Source organism: Peromyscus eremicus, chromosome 10, assembly GCF_949786415.1.
Source record: "Peromyscus eremicus chromosome 10, PerEre_H2_v1, whole genome shotgun sequence".
Lineage (NCBI taxonomy): Eukaryota > Metazoa > Chordata > Mammalia > Rodentia > Cricetidae > Peromyscus > Peromyscus eremicus.
The window spans coordinates 66,855,850-66,878,862 of NC_081426.1; the positions used below are offsets into that span (position 1 = coordinate 66,855,850).

Here is a 23,013-nt window from a genome sequence, read left to right on the forward strand (position 1 = left end):
ATATTTTTCATTACAACATCTTTAGTTATATTCTTGCTGTCAGCTAGTTCTAATATAATTGCTTTATTAGAGAGAATAAAATTAAAAAAACATTTCAATTACTGAACAGGCAGCATAGACTTAAACTAAGCATTTGTGTTTACTTTTATCTTCATTGGCACAATTTTTTGATAAAATCGTAGAAGAGTCAGAACAAAAAAAAAATAATAAGGAAAATTAAAACATTAGAATTCATAAAATTCTAATGGCTAAAGGATGATTAGTCAACAATTAATAGTAAACATGGCATACAGTTATAACTTCTAAAGAAGAATCGAGAAGTAAAGTAAGCTTAAAACAGTAAACATAAACCACCAAAATCTTAACTACTCAAATGTAAAAGTTAGACTTCATCAACATTAAAATCTGATTTCCTCTAAGGCCTCTGTGTAACTGTAAGGAATAAGGTATTAATCCCATGCACAAGTTCACGTTATGAGCCACCAAACATCAACGAATCTCACAGGACATGGAGCTAGTTATAGCATCTTGAATTTGTTACCACCATTACTTAAAATTCATCACCAGTGGTTAATTTATTCACAATCAGTTGTTTGAAAAAATCGTTTTTCAAATTTTTACAACCATTTACTAAAGTTCAACAACTTAAACCTGCAATTAAAACTTATTTGAACTGGATTTGTTCATTGTATTAAGCAATGTCAAGGCAAATTTCAAATGTTCAATTTCTTATTTAAAACATCTTGAAATTCAAACTGCTAAATTTGTAATCTGTCAATTAAAATTTAACTAGAATAATGCCACTAGTGCATTGATTATTTTTAACCCTTGTGTATTTTTCAAATAAGGATCCATCCTTTCTTATTTACACAAATGGAATTCATGGAAATAAGTGAAACAATAATGGTTTTGAGGCTACTAGAAAGAAACTGTATAATTTAGAATAAATTACTTTTAACTTAAGAGAAAATTACTTGAATCACTTCCATTTGTTCTGAATTAATGTTAAATCTCACATTCCAGTGGTGAGCTGAAAATTAAGTATATCTCAGTATCATTACAAATACAAAGCCTACAATTTGCCAAGATAAACCAAAATATGAATTGATTCCTTAAAAGGAATTGTAAACAAATTTCCTTCCGGTATGTAAAAACCTCTTAAAATCTACGTAGGAACACAGACTTTCAAAGTGTGGCTGCAGCAAGAAGCCCTGCCCAGCATTAGGACGTTGGGGTTTGTTACAAGGGAGCAGTTAGTTAGATGGAGAGACCTCAATAACTGCGGACATGTGCCCAACAGAAAGCCCCTCGTCCTGCAGCGCTTGGGGGACGTGAAAGGGCTCAGGACGCTCAGGACGCACAAGTGCACGGCGTTCCGTCAGGTGAGCAAATGAATCTTACGTTCTTAAGGTTATATTGGTACTTTATGAATGATGAAGGTTTTGGACTTCTAGAAAAGTGCACATAAGCACATACATAAAATGCTGCACAAAATTATAAAGGGAATTGATATTTGAGAATATTTGAGAAAACTGTGATAAGATTTTTTAAAACTAAAATTTAATTTCATCTAACAGCAGAAAATTAGAAAAACTTTGGGAGTGAAATAATTTTCATTAAGATAAAAATTCTATTAAGGAGTGATTCTCCTTAAGTATAATTCTGGGTTTTGTTTCTTATTTACAGACTTAAAAAAGAAAATTGTGTAATTAGAAAAAGAATCAAAGCTTAGAACTGACAGTGAGAAAACACTGAAAAACTAAAAAGCACCCAATTACAACACACAATGAGAGACACGAGATTGGAAGCAACAAGCATGTGTGGCTTGTCACTCGGGGTCTGACCATGCTAGGAATTTTCCTTCAGCAAGACTGCTAGGCAGCCTGGCTAACTTTCATTTTACATACAAAAATGGAATCTTCCAGAGGACAAGAAACGTAAAGCTCCACTCAAGTGGTCCTGTGATCTAAAACCAAGGCTATATATTATAGAACATTCAACCTCATGTCGATTCCTCCATAGGACAGAACTATGAATATGTAAAGAATGTGTTTCTGAAGCTATCCTAACAGAAATGTTAACTACTACATGCAAGTTACCCAAGCTACTAAGTAGGATACCACCTTAAATAACCAACTCACCCTAAAAGTATGATTAATATAGTTTAAAAAAAAAAAAAAGAAAAGCCGGGCGGTGGTGGCGCACGCCTTTAATCCCAGCACTCGGGAGGCAGAGCCAGGCGGATCTCTGTGAGTTCGAGGCCAGCCTGGGCTACCAAGTGAGTTCCAGGAGAGGCGCAAAGCTACACAGAGAAACCCTGTCTCGAAAAACCAAAAAAAAAAAAAAAAGAAAAGAAAAAAGCTAGGCGGTGGTGGTGATGCACGCCTTTAATCCTAGCACTCGGGAGGCAGAGGTAGACGGATCTCTGTGAGTTCAAGGCCAGCCTGGTCTACAGAGCGAGATCCGGCACAGGCACCAAAAGTACAGAGAAACCCTGTCTCGAAAAACCAAAAAAAAAAAAAAAAAAAAAAAAAGGAAAGAAAAAAAAATGAATGAAAACAGAATTTCAGAAGAGAAATCTATTTAAAAAAATCACGGGGCTGGAGAGATGGCTCAGAGGTTAAGAGCACTGCTTGTTCTTCCAAAGGTCCTGAGTTCAATTCCCAGCAACCACATGGTGGCTCACAACCATCTGTAATGAGATCTGGCGCCCTCTTCTGGCCTGCAAGCATACATGCAGGCAGAACACTGTATACGTAATAAATAATCTTTAAAAAAAAAAAAAAAAAATCATATGGACATTCTAGGACAGTAAAATACAACATCTGATGGTAAAAAAAACTCACTGGTTAACAGCCAAGTGGGCATAAAAGAGACCACATCTTCCTACAAAGTACACATCAACAACACCCTGTTCTAACTATTCTGAAACATGTTACTATTGTAAGTGTTGAGTGTGAGTCTGACATATTCAGTGGTATTCCAGGGACCTTACAGATGTGTGTAAATCTGAGTCTGGGAAGATGGCTCAGTTGGTAAAGGGCTTGCTGTACGAGCACGAGGACCTGAGTTCAGATCCCCAGCACTCACATAAAATATGACTGACGAATCTCATGCCTGTAATAGCAATGCTGGGGAGGTGGAAACAAGAGGATCCCTGGATCTTGTTGGCTAGCTATGCCAATCAGTAAATTCAAGTAGGAGACAGTGTCTTAAAAAATAAGTTGGAGCTGGGCAGTGGTGGCACATGCCTTTAATCCAAGCACTCGGGAGGCAGAGGTAGGTGGATCTCTGTGAGTTCGAGGCCAGCCTGGTCTACAGAGAGAGTTCCAGGACAGCCAGGACTGATACAGAGAAACTGTGTCTCAAATAAATAAATAAATAAATAAATAAATAAATAAATAAATAAATAAATAAATAAAATAAATAAAATAGAATAAAGTTAGTTGGGCACAGTTGAAGAAGGCATCACCTTTGATCTGTGGCCCACACAGGTGTATGTGTGCACATGTGCGTGCGCGCGTGCGCGCGCGCGCGCGCGCGCACACACATACACACACACACAAGAATCAGCTCTGGGCAAAACACATGTTCTAAGGATTCTAATGTGTGTCTCAGTCAGTCTCTCTGCTTGTAGTTCAGAACATAGTTTTCAGCTACTTCTCCAGCACCGTGCCTGCCAGCCACCATGCTCTTTGCGATGATGATAACTTTGCGATGATGATAACGGAATAGACCGTAAGCAAGGCTCAAACTGTAGGCAAACTCCCAATGAAATGTTTTCTTTCACAACAGTTGCCTTGGTCATGGTGTCTCTTCACAGCAATAAAGCACTAAGAAGAACCTAATAAATAAATTCCCCAAACTAAGTCTTATAAAGTAAACAAAGCCCGGTATGATGATACACATCTATAATCCCAGCATTTAGGAAATAAAGACAGGAAGATTGGCAGTTCAAGGCTAACCTGCACTATTTGAACTGACTCAATGATTTATTTATTTAAAGTAAAACAAAAGAGCTAAGATGTATCTTAATGGAAGAATACTCATTTTAGCATGTGCAAGGCCTTGGGTTCCATCTCAAGCCTTGCAAAAATTTAAAAAAAAAAAAAAAAAAAAGACATGAAAGGAAAAGCCAGGATTGATTCTTAGCTGTCTATAAACTCTCAGGTCCTATTCTATCACTGAAGGAAGTCAGGAACCTGGAAACAGGGACTGAAGCAAAAGCCTTGGAGGAGTCCTACCTTCTGGCTTACTCAGCCTGCTTTCTTATACCACCCAAGACCAACTGCCCAGTGATGGCACCATCCCTAGTGACCTGGACCCTTTCATATCAATCATCAGTCAAGAAAATGTTCCACAGACTTGCCAACAGGTGAATGTTATAAAGACATTCTCATTTGGGTCCAAATGACTCTAACTTGTGTCAAGTTGACATAAAACTTTAACCAACATAATAGTAAAACTTTGTCTCCAAAAAGAAATAAAGTATCTGTAGATAGGGAAGGGCACTCCAGGTGGGAGCTGAGGGAGAGGACCCAGGAACAGACTTTCCTCCTGAGAGACTGAGGTAGAAACCAGAAGGAGAAAGGGACTGCAAGCATGCTTTTGTCCTTCTGTTTTAACAGCATCTTGGTATGAAGTACTGTGTCTGTGGGTGGGAGTGTGTTTTATTTCTTCCTGTTATTTAAAAATGATCTTTCCCAGAACACCTACTCTTTCTGGACTCCATCACTGCCAAACCTCCAAGTCCCTGGTTGTGATTACTAGTTTCTCATTGGCAAGTGTGCACAAAAACTGCTGTGTTGAGTTTGAGTACTGACCAGTGATACAAGAGAAGGGGAAGGAGAGAGAATAATACATCTAGGTGGGTGGGTAACTAGACCTAGAAGGAGCTGGAGGAGGGGGAAACAATCAAAATATATTGTATGAAAATGAAAAATATTTTAAAGATTTATTTTTAATGGGGGGGGGCATATGGATGTGCACATGCTGAATGCAGGTGCCAGTGAAGACCAGAAAAAGGCCATCAGATTCCCTGGAGCTTGAGGTACAAGTGGTTGTGAGCTGCCTGACTCGGGTGCTGGGAACCAAATTCAGGTCCTCTGCTCTTAACAACTGAGCATCTCTCCAGCTCCTAAAAGTTGAGTTCTTCCTCAGTGAAAAATGGCCCTATATTATTCTCTATAATTAGAGAATTAGGCTTTTGTAGATGATTTCTGTCTTTACACTGGGGACTTCAGTTCTAGACAAGCACCAATAAGGTTCAGGATCCTCACCCAATCAGGAGTACTGACAATGTCACAGGGGACACTTCTCTTTGTAGGAGATGATACACAGACATACACAGAGGCAAAACTTTACCCATACACATAAAATAAAATCTCAAAAAAAAAAAAAAATCCAGTAGTTTTTGTAGCTGTTAACAAGCTGAGCTTAAAATATACATAGAAAAAGAAAAAACAATAATCCAAAAAAAAAATTTAGAACAAAAATCCACAGGTAGGAATGTAGTTCAGCTGATACAGTCCTGCCTAGGTTGCAGGAAACAGAGTTGGTTTCCCAGCTCCTGATAAACCAGGTACGCAAAACATACCTGTAATCCCTGCCCTTGAGAGGTAGAGGCAAGATCAGAGGGTCATCTACTGCAGAGCAAGCTCAAGGCTAGCCTGGGCCACATGAGACTCCATCTCAAAAAAGAAGAAGAGGACAAATTTGCAAGACTCACCCCACTGAACATTAAGCTAAAGTAAATAAGCTATAGTAAATAAGACAGTGTGATATTAAAGTCAAGATCAACACAAATGAACATAATGAAGTCCCCAAAAAGATTCATACAGTATGACTGACTGCCCACTAAATATTGAAAAGATAGTCTTTTTAACCAAAGGTCATAGACAGTCATATGCCAAAACATGAACTTTGACCTCTTTGTCACAGCTATACACAAAATGCAGGACATCAAAATCTTCACAACTTTGGCTTAGGCAAAAATATTAAAGATGATACTAAAGGCACTGTAGAGACCCACAGAGGTTTCCTAGTGAGACCTTACTCAGGGTCAGAGAATCTGGGCTTGTTTTACCCAGAGGGCTGCATAATGGGATGATTTGGCCATGGGCATGTTTACCAGGTGTTTGGAAGGGTCCACACTTGGCTGTACAGTGTGCTTTGATCTTGAAAGGGGGAGGTCTTTTGCCTCTCCCCTTGGCATGTTATAAAAAGCCCTTTTCAATAAAGGATGAGGCTGCTGAATACTGACCCTGGCCCTCCCAAAGCTATCCTGTGTTTCTGTCTTTCTTCTCGTCAGTTGGTCTCTCTTTCTACCTGATACTTTCTTATCCTTCTCTCTTCCTCCTCCTAAGAACCCTTCTAAAGGTGGGAGCTGGTCTCCCACAAGGAATTATATATTTCTTTTCTTTTTTTCAGACAAAGTTTCACTAAGAAGCCCTGGCTTTCCTGGAACTCACTATGTAGACCAGGTTGTCCTTGAACTCAGAGATTTACCTGCCTCTGCCTCCTAAGGGCTCGGATATGTGTTCCTGGCATAAAAGCACATTTTTTTTAAACTGATGAACCAGACTTCACCAAAATCAAAACTTTGGCTCTGCCAAAGACAGTGTTAAGAGAATAGAAAAGACAGGTTATACACTAGAATAATAATACTGACATATATCTAACGAGGTACTTACATCAGGATTACATTAAATATCCTCTAGCCTGGCATAGTGGTGCATGCTTTATACTTCCAACACTCGGAAGGCTGAAGCAAAAGAATCCTAAGTTCAAGCCTCAGTATGGGTTACATAATGAGACCTTATCTAAATTCAAAAAACAATAAGAAAAACAACCATTTTAAAAAGTAAGACATTCAAGGTTGGAGAGATAGCTCAGAGGTTAAGAGCACTTGCTACTCTTGCAGAGGACTGGGGTTCAATTCCTAGTACCTACACGAGGATCACAACTATCTGTTAACTTTGGTTCCAGGAGATCTGACACCCTCATCTGGCCTCCATAGGCTCCTGCATGCATGTGTTACACATAAATTCACACAGGCACACATACATATACACACACACACACACACACACACCTTTAAAAATTTAAAAATATTAACTTTCATATTCTCTGCTCTCTCTTCAGTGCTGGGGTTCAAAGCCAGGTTCTCCTAAATGCTAAGTGAGCACTTCATCACTAAAAAATAATTCCCATCCCAATAAATAAGCATTTTTAAGTAGCCAAGGTGTCCTTTGCTCTATCTTGGAGTCATGGAAGTCTGCTGAGAACAGGAATTGCAAAGGCAAATATGCCTACAAGTCTGAGGCCATTCATGTTGGCTATAGGTGGGCTCTCCAAAACCAAAGGGAGCACACAGCTAGTTTAAAAATAGTGTTTATGTGCAAAGTGAAATCAAACTCTACTTGTGTAAGAGATATGATTTGTTCAAAGCAAACAATAACATATTCTTCCTGGTGACAAAGTGAACAAAGTCAGTATAATTTGGGATATCGGGGCCCATGGAAACAGTGGCATGATTTGTGTCAAATTCTAAAGTAAACTTCCGGCTAAAGCCGCTGGACAAGAATCTGTGTGATGCTATCTCTCTCAAAGATTGAAACTAATGACAAGTAGATAAATAAAAGTGGGTCTGTGCTCTAAAAAAACAAATAAATAAATAAGAAGGCTGGGCATAACAGCATGAGCCTTTAATCCCAGCACGCAGGAATCAAAAACAGGTAGATCTTTCTAAGTATGAGGCCAGTCAGAGTTACACAGTAAGATACCATGTCAAAAACAGGGGGGAAGAGGGCAATTTGTTTCAACAAACTTTATCTTTTATTTCTTGCTTTGTTGTGTTTTTGCGGTGCTAAAGGCTGAAGGCTTGCACATATGGGAAGGCCCTCTACCACTGAGCTCCATCCCACAGCCCTCAATACTACAAAAGGAAGACGTACTGTAGAAATAAACAGAGGATCATTACTTACAAGGGCAAGGCAAACTGAAGGATCATGACATAGCGACCAGAACGACTGGCATTTCTAAACATCACCAAGTCCTGGCAAGGACACTGAGTAACTGCAACTCCCACACAACGCTTGTTTGAATGCAAAATTATTTGTCCACTTTTGAAAAGAGTTTAAAAGTTTCTCATAAAATAAAGCATACAATTATACTACATGATCCAGTAATTCTACTCCTATATTCACATAAAAATAAAGCAAGCCTTTCTCAGAATCACCAAAACCACACACAATCCTATGATTTCCAAGCGATGCCTGGATAAACAAACCGTGAAGGTACATCCATACAACAATGGAGTGCATATAATGGAGAGTGCTCATAATAAAAAAGGAATAAACTACTAACATATAAAACAAAATAGGTCAATTTCAAATGTGCTGAGCTAAAACAACAGTCAGAATAAATAAGACTACATAAACTAGATAATTTCACTGATAACAATACTCTAGAACAGACAAAACTATAGGGATATATCAGTGACCACCAGTACAAGGAAGATTTTTGGAAAAAACTGTTAGGTAACTTGATTATGGATAGCTTTGTAAATATATATATATAATATATATAAATTATAAAGCATTACACTTAAAAATGATTTTTTATCAAAGATAATTTTCAAAAACAAAGGAAGTCTTAAAAGAAAGAATCTAGAAGACATAAAACAGTAATACATAATAACAGTTTGTGGACATGGTCTCTGGAACAAAAGCTACATAAGGGGAAAACCAAGTTGATAATGTCTTTTTTTTTTTTTTTTTTTTTTTTTTTTTTGGTTTTTCGAGACAGGGTTTCTCTGTGTAGCTTTGCGCCTTTCCTGGAACTCACTTGGTAGCCCAGGCTGGCCTTGAACTCACAGAGATCCGCCTGGCTCTGCCTCCCGAGTGCTGGGATTAAAGGCGTGCGCCACCACCGCCCGGCTTGATAATGTCTTTTATTTTGTTTTGTTTAGTTTGAGACAAATTCTCACAGCATAGTCCTAGCAGGCCACTTTCTATGTAGGCCAGGCTGGCTTCAAACTCAAAGATTTGCCTATCTACTTGTCTCTGCCTCTTGAGTGCTGGGATGAAAGGTGTGCATTACCAATGGACAATTGGCAATGAGGTTTATTGTTTTGGTTTTTGTTTTGTTTTGTCTGTTTTGTTTTTCAAGACAGGGTTCTCTGTATAACAGCCTTGACTATCCGGGAATTCACTTTGTAGATCAGGGTGCTAGCAAGGAATTTTTAAAGCAAGGCAGTTTAGTTACCTAAATCCACCTGGCTCTGCCTCCCGAGTGCTGGGATTAAAGGCGTGCGCCATCACCACCCAGCCCAAGATTTCTTAATAAGGAATGTGGAGATAGAAGGGTCAGAGTCCACAAGACCGACAGGAATAAAAATACATCTCGATTTTGAAGCTCTAGTTTAAATGCACTGTATCTCTTTGAATGCTATGAATGTTTGCACCTAACTCTAGTGACTGAACAGGAGTGGTGCTTTGATTGCTTTCAGAAATCAGAGTCTTCTCATCAGACCACATTATCATGGATTTGCTATCTTATTTGTATACATTAATAAAGAACAATCTGATAAATTTGTTTTAAAGCATTTTAGGTTTCCTGGGTTGTTTTGTGGGGTCTTGTTTTAGAACAAGCAAAGTGTATTTCTAGAATAAGCCAAGACAAAAGGTCAAGTGCCACCCCTGGGACCTGGGCCTATCATCTTGGTCTACCATCTGTCTTTATCTTGCCTACCCTGTGGGTGGTCACTTTCCTGGAATAGGTGGAAGCTTTCACAGACATCATCCTTAACCACAATTCAGTATTACAATTAGATGCATTAGATGCAGGACCACGTATAAAAGTGTAATTACTACACAGATGAGCTTGCTAGGGAAAGAGCAATGGTGCCTTACCATGCTCTTCAGGACGGGGCTCCAGAGGAGCCAACTGGAACCTGCTGAGACCAGCTTTGTTTTTCTCAGAACTCTGTGCTGCTTCCTCTTACTTGGTTCCTTTGGCTCTCTCATATCCCACCTGTAAGCACTCTTATTTGTATTTCCCTAGCATTAGTTTTAACCCTATCATTTCCCCTCCAAACTTCAAGGACTTGAGACACAATCTACCAGGGAATGGGTGATGACTAAGACTGAGCTGCTTCTGTTAAAAGGGGGTTGTCACTTGGTTGTGTTCTTCTCCTTGAGTCTTGTTCTGAGGAGACAGGGAAATGGGACATCAGTCTGTCCAGGGGTCCAAGTGAAAAAGGTCATAATAGCAGTCAGGAGTTGACATCCTCTGACCAACATTTTTTGGAGTGTTATGGCCTGGAGTGCACTGTAGCTTCTGCCTTTCTTTTCTGAAATCCTCCTTTTCTGCCTTCGGTGAATTCATCCACAGCTTACACATCACCAGCCTGTTGTCACGGCTTTTCACTGAATAGCATTTTGGGATTTCTTAGAACAATCTTAAAATGGTCTCCAGTTTCATATCTTAGTTGTTTGATATATAATTGGTTTCTCTGTAGTCTAAAATATTTTATTAATTAAATACTCTAAATATATTAAATATTATACTAAGATAGTTTTTATAGGCTTCTTTAGACCACCAAAGTGGTCTCTGACAAAGGGCTGGAAATTCCTAATATTCTGTCTCCATCTTACAAAGGTGCTCTAATATTCTCTTTACATCCATGACATGCAACAGAATAGTTTATACACAAGGCAGGGAAATGAATAGCTTCTTTTAAGCAATTTCTTTATGCTCACTAAACACTACATAAAAGTTAAATACATCAAGCAGGTCATGTGCCTATAATCCTAGCACATGAGAGGTAGAGGCAGGAAGACCAGGGGTTCACAGTCATGCTTACCCAATGAGTTTGAAGCCAGCCTAGGCTACATGAGGCCCTCTCCAAATCCAAAACCCAAACAAAAAAGAAATTACATGCATGAAATAAATGTTCCACCTAGTCACATATACAGATAGAGATCTTGAACCAAACACTACGGACTGAACAGGTCACACTTCCTGAAGCGACAGATAAAGCCCATCAATCCTTTGGGTTACACGACAGCAAAAAGCAACCGAATGAGCTGGGCAGCCAGCCACTCAAACAACAGCAAGGCCTCACCAGTGGAGGTACTGAGGGCCTGAACTAAAAAGACAGCAAGTGCAACCGTGTCCAAAGACAGATTTTTGTGCCCTAGAGACAATCTGGCAAGAATTATGGGGGTAAAAACGTCTTAAAGAAAGTAGGGCCAGCAAAAAAAGCCCCAGGCACACAAGTTCAATGACCCACTTAAAGGTGGGTGAGCACTGACTCCAATGTTCTCCTCTGACCTCTATGCACTCGCTGGAGTACCTGAACCTCCCTGGCTCAACACACTAATAAAAAAAAGTTTTAGAGAAATGTAAATATTTCAAATATTAAAATAAATAATACATAAGTAATTCTATTATAAAAGCATCATGTCCATTCTATCAATAAAATATATTAGCTCAAATTTTTCAGTAGAGTATATCCCTAACTTTATAATGGAAATCAAGTAATAAATTCTATGTGGTTTCTTTCATTTCCTTGCCATTATTTGCCACCAAAATGAAATGTTTCCATAGAAAACCATTCAAGGCAACTTGGTTGACTGGTCCTCCCATTCCCTGACCCACTTTTGGTTTTCCAGGCTCGCCTTAACTTACTAGGTCATGGCATTCACAATCCTCCTGTCCCAGCCTCTTGAGTGCTGAGATTTCAGACGTGAGTTACCACATATGGCTAAATATTACTTCAATTTCATATGTGTAAGTATATGTATTTTTTAAGATAACAACAAGGGTGCTATGTTGGGCATGGTGGCACATGCCTAGAGCATTTGGGAGGCAAAGGCAGGCAGATCTCTTAGTTCAAGGCTAGCCTGATCTACACAGTGAGTTCCAGGCCAATCAAGTCTACAGAGTAAGACAATGTCTTAAACAAATAAAAAAAAAAAAATCAAAAATTTGCATTTTTTTAAAGATTTATTTATTTATTATGTACACAGAAGAGGGTGCCAGATCTCATTACAGATGGTTGTGAGCCACCACGTGGGTGCTGGGAATTGAACTCAGGATCTCTGGAAGAGCAGTCGCTGCTCTTAACCTCTGAGCCATCTCTCCAGCCCCCCTAATTTGCATTATTTTGGCATATCTATAAACAACATCTTGGAATCTTTTCATCATAAGCAGTGAAAATCAAGTCTTTGGATTATTTTTCCTGATCAGAGTCAGTATATATCATTATAGACAATCTATAAAGTACAAAATTAAAATGAGTTTCCTATTATCTTACCATAATCATCTTCTTTCCTCTATGGGTACTCTCATGCTAAATCCTTTCTGATAACTCTATTATGGGTTGAAGTATCCCGCCTAAAGTTCCTATGTTAGGGACTAGGGAGGTGACTTAGTGGTTGGGAACACTGCTGCTCTTGCAGAGAACCAGGGTTCAATTTCCAGCACTCACATGGAGGCTCACGCGCACCTGTAACTCTAGTTCCAGGGAATCTGACGACCTCTTCTAATCTCTACAGACACCAGGACACATATGGTGCATATAATACATACAGCCAAACACTCATATACATAAAGTAAAATCTTAAAAAAGTATACGGAGAGCTGTGGCTATAGCTTAATCAATGCTAGAGCACTTGCTTGGGAGATCCTGTACACTGAAAGGTGATTTGGATCATAAGGAATATCACCTAATCAATGGATTAAACCACTCATGGATTCTTATTATGATGGCCTTTTGGGAGATGTTTCAAATGTCTAGAGATGGGACCCAGTGGAATGGGTAGGGATCTGTTCTCAGGGACTACGTCTTGTTCCAATCCCCTTCTTCCCTCGCTGATATCTGGGCAACTGTAAGGCAAGCAGCTCTGCTCGGCCACTGTGACATTTTTGCTTGGACAAGCAGAGAAGTAATAGAGCTAGCATGGCAGTCCATGGACTAAAATCTCTAAAACCATGAGCCAAAGTCTAGATTTCCTCTTTTAAACGGGTTCTCTTGAGTACTTGAAACAACACTGAAGCTGACAGAATGTCTCATACGCTGTTCGGCTAAGAGCTTTATAAATAAGATTTCATTGTATCCTTACAACAATTCTACTCAAATCATAGGTAGGTATCATCATTTTACAGTTGTCTCCACCAGACTGAAGAGGTTAAGAAATATGTCCACAGACACAGAGCTAAGTGGTAGAGCTGAACCCAGTAGCCTTGCACACCGTACCACTCTAGTCCACAATCAATGTACACATAGACAGAGAGCATTCTTCTTTGACCATAATTTCTAATGCGCACAAATTATGAACACCTTCTACACAGCTATTGTATAACATTTGGATATATGATCATTTACTTAACTAATCTTGCTTTACCAGATAAGATTATTTTTGTATAATATTCAGAACAGTGTGGATCATTCAACAGAAAAAAAAAGATAAAAATAAGACTTGTTTCACACTTCTATAGTAAATTAAAAGATGTAATTCAACTTACTCTTTTACTGAGGCAAATAACTGGCCACATACTGCAGCCTAATGTGCAGCAGCAACACAGGCAGCCACAAAGCAACCACCGCACATTAACAGGAAGATTCTTCCTAAGACAGCTGTTAACTCTGTTGATGCTGGCTTTAAATTCTTCAGGAGCTACCTAAAGGAAAGTAAGAAATGTAACTGAGATGCTGAATGACGATAAATGAGTCTCAGCACACGTTTTTCTAATTTCTAAGGAAAACTAATTTGAGATGTATAAACAGTAGGTCAATAAGAGAGACACTCGCCAGGCTGTGGTAGTGCACACCTTTAATCCCAGCACTTGGGAGGCAGAAGTAGGCAATCTCTGAGTTCGAGGCCAGTCTGGGCTACACAGAGAAACCCTGTCTTGAAAACCAAAAAAAAAAAAACAAAGAAAGAGACACTCACTTTTCCAGTTAATGAAGAAGGGAATTCTGATTCAAATTTGTTGCTCAGTCCAAATCTGTTCTCAAAAAAAGAAAAGATATGTTATTATATGACACTGTGGGAACAGCATAAAAGCTTGAACTACCCAACTTAAAGGTTGGGGGAACAGAATGTGGACCCCCTCCACAGAGTGTCTAAGACAGAATGAAGGTCTAAGACAAAAATCATCATAATGAGCAACAAAATATAGCATGCAATGATTTTTCCAGTGGAATCAAAACTTATGTAATGAGGGACAATGTTAAATAACCAGCAATATATAAGTAAAAGAATAGATGGTTTACTTCATTTGAGCTATCACATATACCTTAAAAGCATCAAAGCATATTTTAATCAGACAGCAAATTTTCTAGCTTTCACTGTTTTGAACTCAGTGCATTTTGTCTTTTAAATACCAATTACAAGAATCCAACTGCTTCAATTTATTTCACTCTTAACCAAAAATATTTATTCAATGTTTATTTTTCTTGTTTCCGAGTTGTAGTGCTATTTTTAAGAATGAAAACTGATAGAAGCATTTTACAATATTAATTATACCACATCTAATAATGTATTACAGCTAAAACCACATACACTAGACAAGAAGCAAGCCCAGTACTTGTACAACTGACTAGGACCTCTGCACTCTGGACAGTGAGCACACAAATGGGCATTTGCTTTAAGATCACTTAAGCCCAGGACTGCCTAGGTAGGACCCAACAGGGCTGTGCAACTCAGACAGGTTTTCTTTTTCTCTTGTCATATCTGAATATAAAACATTATTAAATAGATGGTTTCACGGGTAAGGGCTGAAATACACAAAAAGGACTTGAATTTAAGTCAAGATACAGTGAAATTGGGAAGCCAGATAGTCAAGAATAAACAGCAGACAGTAGAAAGCAGAAACTGTCAAGTGAAGGAGAAGTAGTCAGCAGTTCACACTACAACAGCAGAAGCTGGAATGATCAAGTACACAAATCACCATGACAGGGCATTAGACCAGGGAGCAAAAGACAGTACAGAGAAAAATAGCAGAACCACTGAAGTCCGGCTGTATGATGGTAGAGCTCTGTCCCTCCTAGTCCCCAAAGCATTTTATTTATTTGTTTTTTAATTTTTTGTGCATTGGTGGTTTTGCCTGTGTGAGTGTGTCAGACGCCCTGGAACTAGATTTAGAGATAGCTTGAGCTGCCATGTTGAGGTGCTAGAAATTGAACCTGGGTCCTTTGGAAGAGCAGCCAATGCTCCTAACTGCTGAGCCATCTCTCCAGCCCCATTCCCCCAAATCGTTCTTAAATAAAATCCTACTGCTTAAATCCCCTTAAGTGTTTTTTTAATAATCTAATAAAGCCTCATCTTTCATATTTTTAAGATCCCATAATGATAGTGGCAAATGCTCCCAATATAATTCTTAATGAAAAAAAAAACTAAAATACTATTGCCTAAATTTTAATGTAATTATTGACATATGAAAACAAAAATCAAATCCATCCAAATACTAATGGTAGTTAATCCTAGATAATGAAGATTATGGATGGCATTTTTTTATTTTCATGTTTTCCATGACTTCTTTAATAAAATCTGTTAGTATTTAAGACTAAATTGAAAGACTAGGGTAGGACAGGGGACATGAGCCTGAGTCTGGATCCCCAGAACACACATAAAAAGCCAGGCACAGCACCTGTAAACGCAGCACTGGGGAAGACAGGAGGAAGCTCATGAGCTTTGGTTCAGTGAGTTTCTAGCTCAGAAAATAAAGGCAGAGTGAGAACAATACAGGAGACAGCCCCTGTACCTCTTGCCTCAACATGTGTGTACATACATGCACTACATAAAAATGTACATATAACACATAAGCATGCACACAAACACTCAAAGGCACACTGTACACTACATTTTAAAAGTACATACAACACACACAATACACAAAAACACACACCAAAAAATAGAAAGAAAAAAAAACCCTAGGAACAACTACACAAAACATGAGCCCTTTTGTATCTTAATAATCCTAAGTTTCATTTTCTGCTTTATTGGGAAATACAACTTCCCAATTTTTAAGTAATCTGTATGCCTTTCTTTATAATTAGGAAAAGAATTAAAATATTAAGAAAAAATAGATGAGAGTTTTGTTTTTAAGACAGAATAAGGAAATGTATGTACAAGAGACATGCCTATATTTAGAGATAATTCTAGTAGCTTTAGAGTGTATTTCAGGGCTGAAAATGTAGCTCAGTTAGTAACATTCACGAAGTTGCCTAGCATACATTTAGCTCTGAGTTCAATTCCTAGCACTACATAAACTAGGTGTGGTGGCACACATCCGAATGCCAGAACTCAGGAAGTGGTGACAGGAAGACCAGGAATTCAAGGTCGCCTTCAGCTACAGAGGGAGTTCATTGTCTGCCCAAGCTACATGAGAACCTGTCTTAAAACAAACAACAAAACCCACCAACCAAAAACAAACAAATAAGTGTATTTTAAGTTTCTGTTTGATGGGCTCTCTCTCCCCCCTCCTCTCTCTCTCTCTCTCTCTCTCTCTCTTTGGTTTGGGGGTTTTACTGCTTATTTGTATGTATGTGTCTCTGTGAGGTAACCTATTCTTCCAAGGCAGCAGCGTCCTTCTTCCTGAACCCGGGGTTTGCTCTTTCTCTGCTAGTCTGGTGTAAGAAAGTTCCCCCGATTCTCTAGTCTTTGCTCCCCTTGCAGCCTGAGTCACAAGCATGCTCACACACAGATGCTGAAGTCCCATTTGTGTCCGATGATTACACACACGCAAGTGCTCTTTTTATGTTGCTGTTAAGTGAGCTAAGACCCTTCCACACCTCCCCATAGTTTTGTGTTTTTAGAAGATTTACTTATTTTATGTTTCTGAATGTTTTGCCTGCATGTATGCCTGCACACCATGTATGTGCATGGTGCCCAAGGGGTTCTGAAGAGGGTCTTAGATCACCTGCACCCGGGAGCTAGGGATGGTTGTGCGTCACCATGTGAATGCTGGGAACTGAACCCAGGTCCTCCATCCCTAAAGCCCCTCGAGGTCAGGTAGACTGTAGAAAATGGGGTATGGAAAGCATGCGGATTTCAAGAAAGCCAAGCAGTACCAGCAGGCTGACAACTGAAATGGTGAGCACGCAGCCAGCAATCACTTAGGTAAGACTTGGTAACTGCCAAGTACAAAAAGCTAATGTGGTGCAGCTGGACGAGTAACCCAACGCAAAGGGAATGCCGGAATTCTAATCCTGGTTACAATATCAATTCATCATATTATCAGACAAGTAAATCTTCCCTGCAATTTTATTTGTCTCAGATAAAAGCAGACCCAAGAGCTAATGTTGTGCTATCCTAAGTTTTTAGTTTGTACAGTGCTAAGGATGACATCCAGAGCCCTGGCAATCACTTTCTAATAAAGCTCCATCCCAGTGCCATCTCTAGTTTTATTTTATTTATTAAATAAAATATGGTGACTCATTACACAGGTCAGTATGGCATGGAACTAGTAAGCCTCCTATCTCAATCCCTCCCCCTCATTTTTAAACTTTATTATTGTGTGTGTGTATAGTGTGTGTGCTGGCTAGTTTTATGTCAACCTGATACAAGCTAGAATTATCTGAAATAATTATCTGAAAATTATTTCTCATTTAGAAAATGCCTCCGTAAGTGTTGGAGCCCACCAAGGTTTCTAGTGGCTTTACCCAGCAGGCCTGCATAAGAGGATGATTGGTCCACCAGCCTGAGTGCCAGGTGTTTGGAAGGGTCTACACTTGGTTGTATCTAGCAGGGGAAGGTCTTCTTGCCTCACCCCTTGGCATTGTTATAAAAAGCCTTTTGGAATAAAGTTCTGGGCTGGTAGATTAGGATCCAGGCCCTCCCGAGGCTATCCTGTGTTTCTTTCTGTTTCTCTCCCCTCTATCCTTCTATGTAAGTCTCTTATCCCTCTCTCCTCGAGAGTCCCTGGGGTAAATAAATATGGGAGCTGGTCTCCCACATGTAAGATCTGGCTGTAGGGCATTTTCTTAATGATTGATGGGGAAAGGTCTAGCCCATAGTGGGTGGTGCCACCCCTGGGTTCTATAAGAAAACAGGCTGAGCAAGCCAGAAGGAGCAAGCCAGTAAGCAATACCCTCCATGGCCTCTGCATCAGCTCCTGCCTCCAGGTCCCTGACCTGTTTGAGTTCCTGTCCCAACTTCCTTCAATGATGAACTGTGATGTGGAAATGTTAGCTGAATAAACCCTTTCCTCTCCGGATTGCTTTGGTCATGGTGTTTCATCACAGCATTAGAAACTCTAACTAAGACAGTGTGCCACAGAGCTCATATGGAAAGAAGGGGACACCTTTGGGGTTTCTCCTTCCACCTTTACATGAGTTCCTTTACACTGGTTCCAGGGATCAAACTCAGGTTCTAGGCTTGGATAACAATCATGTTTACACACTGAGCTATCTCATGGGCCCAACTCTCCCAATTTTATTTTGTTTTGTTGTTTTTGTTGTTGCTGTTGTCGTGTGTGTATTGTTTGTTTTTGTTTTTGTTTTTTTGAGAACCTGGCTGTCTTGGAGTTTCCTATGTAGACCAGATTTTGAACTCAGATTCTCCTGCCTCTGCTCCCTAAGTGCTGAGATTAAAGGCAAACACTGGGGGCTGGAGAGATGGCTCCGTGGTTAAGAGCACTGACTGTTCTTCCAGAGGACCCAGGCTCAATTCGCAGCACCAACCCACATGGCAGCTCACAACTATCTGTAATTCCAGTTCCAGGGGACCTGACACCAATGCACATAAAAATAAGTAAGTAAAGGCGTACACCACCATACCCAGCTCCTCAAATTAAAAAAAAAAAAAAAATGCAAGATTTAAGGGTTCAATTTACACTTAGAACAGTTGCTATAATGTGGGAAATGTTACTGAAGGTTTCTCTCTTTACAACAAGTTTATATTCTAGAGTGAGGTGTAGAGGTACATGCCTGCAGTAGGCCCAGAATTTAGACAGCTGAAGTAGGAGGACTTGAGGTGTGAGGCCAGCTACATAGCAAATCCTGGTTGCAAATAAATAAATTTATACTGTAGCATGTCTTGCTAATTCATGTTCTGACAGAAGACAATTATGAACAAAGAAAAACGTAGCACAGGGTAAGGAGAAGATGAAATGTTCTGACTTTAAGCAGGAGGATATGCCTCTAATTGACAGAGATTTGAGATGAGAAGGACCTAGGTTCTGGGTATGAGACGCAAGTATCCATAAAGAGGAGCCAGCCAGTACAAAGGGCATAGGTCAGAAACACATCTAGAATAATGGAAATGGAAAGGAAACTAGCATTCAGTGTAACTAGAATAGGGTAAGGGAGCAGAAGGAAGAGTTAGAGGCTGTCCACAGGGTAGGCTAGGTCAGGGAGAGGCTTGCAGCCACAGAAAGGGCTCTGCTGTGTGTGATAGTACTGTGTTCCCCAAAATATTGTGCGCCCTAAAAAACTTATCTGGGGTCAGAGACAGAGCAGCCACAACATTAGAGGATAGGCAGTGGTAGCACACGCCTTTAATCCTAGCATTCCAGAGGCAGAAATCCATGTGTTCAAGGACACAGCCAAGCATGGTGACTCACACCTTTAATCCCAGAAAGCGACCTTTAATCCCAGGGAGTGATGGCAGAAAGCAGAAAGGTATATAAGGCATGAAGACCAGGAACTAGAAGCATTTGGCTGGTTAAGATTTTGGCTGGTTAAGCTTTTAGACTTTTGAGCACCAGTTCAGCTGAGACCTATTTTGGATAAGGACTTAGAGGTTTCCAGTCTGAGGAAACAGGATCAGCTGAGGAACTGGCAAGGTGAGGTACCTGTGGCTTGTTCTGCTTCTCTGATCTTCCAGCATTCACCCCAATACCTGGCCTCAGGTTTGTTTTTATTAATAAGAACTTTTAAGATTCATGCTACAGCCGGGCGGTGGTGGCGCACGCCTTTAATCCCAGCACGCGGGAGGCAGAGCCAGGCGGATCTCTGTGAGTTTGAGGCCAGCCTGGGCTACAGAGTGAGTTCCAGGAAAGGCGCAAAGGTACACAGAGAAACCCTGTCTCGAAAAACCATAAATAAATGAATGAATGAATGAATGAATGAATGAATGAATAAATAAATAACAAACAAAATTTTAAAAAAAAGATTCATGCTACAGCTGTAGGATGTCTTTCTGTCCACTGTGAACATGCACTGCTCTGACTGGTTGATAAAGTTGTTAGGCCAATGGAGAGGCAGAACAAGGTGAGGCGGTACATTCCGACTGGAGAGAGAGGAGAGCGGGGCAGACTCTGCGAGCCGCCACCAGGAGAACGAAGATGTGAAAGCACCGGGAAGCCACGAAGCCACGTGGTAAAGCACAGATGCACAGAAATGGGCTGAGTTAAGTTGTAGGAGCTAGCTAGTGAGGAGCCTGAGCCATTAGGCCATACAGTTTGTAAATGATATAAGCCTCTGTGTGTTTACTTGGGACCAAGAAGCTGAGGGACACACATGGGAGGGATTCGTCCGACCACAGGGCCGGGCAGGACCAGAGAAACTTCCAGCTACAGGACTGTAAAGGAGATGAGGTGCCAGGTAGCTGATAAGGAGAGACAGCTGAAATCTGCACTGTGATGCAACTATGATGCAGATGTGCCTGCCAGTGGGGCTGTAAAGGGGGAAAAGGCAAGGCGTGGAAAAAGAAAAAATAGGAAGTCTAAGGCACAAGAACAAGGGGAATACACAGAAAGCCATGTTTCAAAGACAGAACTAATGGGTTGCTTGACAATGGATACAGAGAAAGTCTTCTAAGGTGTCCAAATTTTTTGTCTATAGGACACTGTGCTGGCTAGTTTCTGTAAATTTGACACAAAATAGTGTCATTTGGAAAGAGGAAAGCTCAACTGAGAAAATGCCACCCATCAGATTGGTCTGTAGGCAAGCCTGTGGAACATTTCTTCATTAATGATTAATGTGGGAGGGCTCAGTAGTGATGTGGGCAGTGCCATCCCTAGGCAGGTGGTCCTGGATTATGTAAGAGAGCAGGCTGAGCAAGCCAGTAAAGAGCATTCTCCCATGGTCTCTGTTTCAGTTTCTGCCTCCTGGTTCCTGCCTCAGCTTTCCTAGAAGATAGACTCTAACTTGTAAACCAAATCATTCTTTTCCCCTCTGAGTTGCTTCAGTCATGTTTTTTTTTTTTTTTTTTTTTTTTAATCACAGCAACAAAGAACAAACTAGAATAAGCACCCACAGCCAGTGACTAATAACTGCCACTCCGGAGGATCCAACACCCTCTTCTAGCCTCTTCGGGTACACACATATTCATGGCAGATACTCATACATACATACAGACACACAGACACACAGACACACACACACACACACACACACACACACACACACACACACACACAATTAAATCTTGCAAAGATTTTTTTTTAGTTTAGTCTAAATAAAACAAATGCTGAGTCTATCATCAACTGAGAACAGAAAGCTGCTTTGAACAGAGTATTCTGAGTTCAGTTTTGGATAAGAGAAACTAATGTGACACTCCTCTTAGACAGCCAACCTGTAGGAACCCAGAGTCACAGAATTTTACCTCCCATAGCTATGACAAGACCTGTGCACATATGAACTAGAAATTTCAGACACCAACTAAACACATGGGTTACACAGACAGTAAATGAAGACAGAACACTTTTCCTAATGTTGCATTTTGAACTCAATGGAATCAGATTTTTAGCTATTTTTGGAGATGAAATCATAATTATGGAAGAAATTAACAGACCCTGCTGTCTATAAAACATGCTTTAATTTACCAGCTATCTCAATATGTGAGTATCAATACAGCTCAACAAGGACTGAAAGAAGATATAAACCCTCGCAGTTGGACATGGGGAGACAGACAGACAGACAGACAGACAGGCGGGGACACACACACACACACACACACACACACACACACACACACACACACGACAGAAAGAAACAGAGACAGAGACAGAGTTGGGGGGGGGGGGAGAGAGAGAGAGAACAGACCTGACACTAACAGTGTACTCTACCAGAAGACACAAACCCCTGCAGTTGGAGACAAGTCTAACAATTTTCACTCTGTGACCATGTTTAGATTCGTTCAGGTCTATGGAGTTATAATCTCATTCACTAAACTAAAAGCAAAAGCTGGTTTGGGTAGTTTAGTTTAGGTGTATGGGTGCTTGGTCTGCACACAGTCTATGTACTGGGTGTGTGCCTGTTGTTCAGAGGCCAGAAGACACTGCATTCCCTGAGACTGGAGTGCCATGCAGCCAGTTGTGAGCTGCCACGTGGGTGCTGGGAATCGAGCCACATCCCCTGGAAGAGCAACAAGAGGACCGCTGGTAGAGAGCACACTTTTAGTATCAGTCCTTCCCTTCTCCTCCCTCTCCACACCCTCTGCATGGGTGAGTGTGCATGTACATGTAAGTGTGCATGAAATCTCAAAACTCTAGGCCAAAATAAAACTTTCTAAGTTAATTAAAACTTACTAAGTTAATAACTCCAGGCATTTTGTTACAGTAATGCAAAGCTTACTAACACAATAGGCCACCAAAAATAGTAACTGTAAGTAACATTTCCTACTATAAAAAGGCAGAGAAAGAAGGCTGAATAACGTAAGAAATCCTTCACTGAACAAAGCCAGACTTCACCATAAATAACCACAATGCAAGTAAAAAGAAAACAGGAGGCACTTGCCAGGCAGAGTAGCCCACACCTACAATTCCAGCACTAAGGAGGCAGAGGCAGGAGGGTGCTGCAGGTTTAAGGCCAGCCAGAACCACAAAATGAATTCCAGCCTAGGGGAACTTTGTTATGTATCTGTGATCAACACAAGGGAAAAAGGAAAGTTATATCAAAGTCTAACCAACTCTACCCTAATTAATAAACATGGAAGAACTTAAAAAATAAAAAGAACTTTTTTCAGGACCCATTAGAACATTTCAGCCCTTGGTACTCCCAAATCAGCTTTAAATGTAGATCTTTTCCTGAAATCTAAGAAATGAATAGTTTGTCAA

The 23,013-nt window shown here is 40.2% G+C and overlaps 1 protein-coding gene across 1 annotated transcript in view; it reads right to left on the bottom strand.

Annotated features, from left to right (window-relative positions):
- The window catches only part of Chic2 (cysteine rich hydrophobic domain 2), a 44,024-nt gene that overhangs the window by 11,912 nt on the left and 9,099 nt on the right, over nt 1-23,013 (bottom strand). Inside the window, exons 2-3 of the mRNA XM_059276027.1 lie at nt 13,962-14,016; nt 13,534-13,689 (exon numbers count right to left, since the gene is read on the bottom strand). Coding sequence (XP_059132010.1) covers nt 13,534-13,689; nt 13,962-14,016 — 211 coding nt within the window. The remainder of the gene's footprint in view (nt 1-13,533; nt 13,690-13,961; nt 14,017-23,013) is intronic.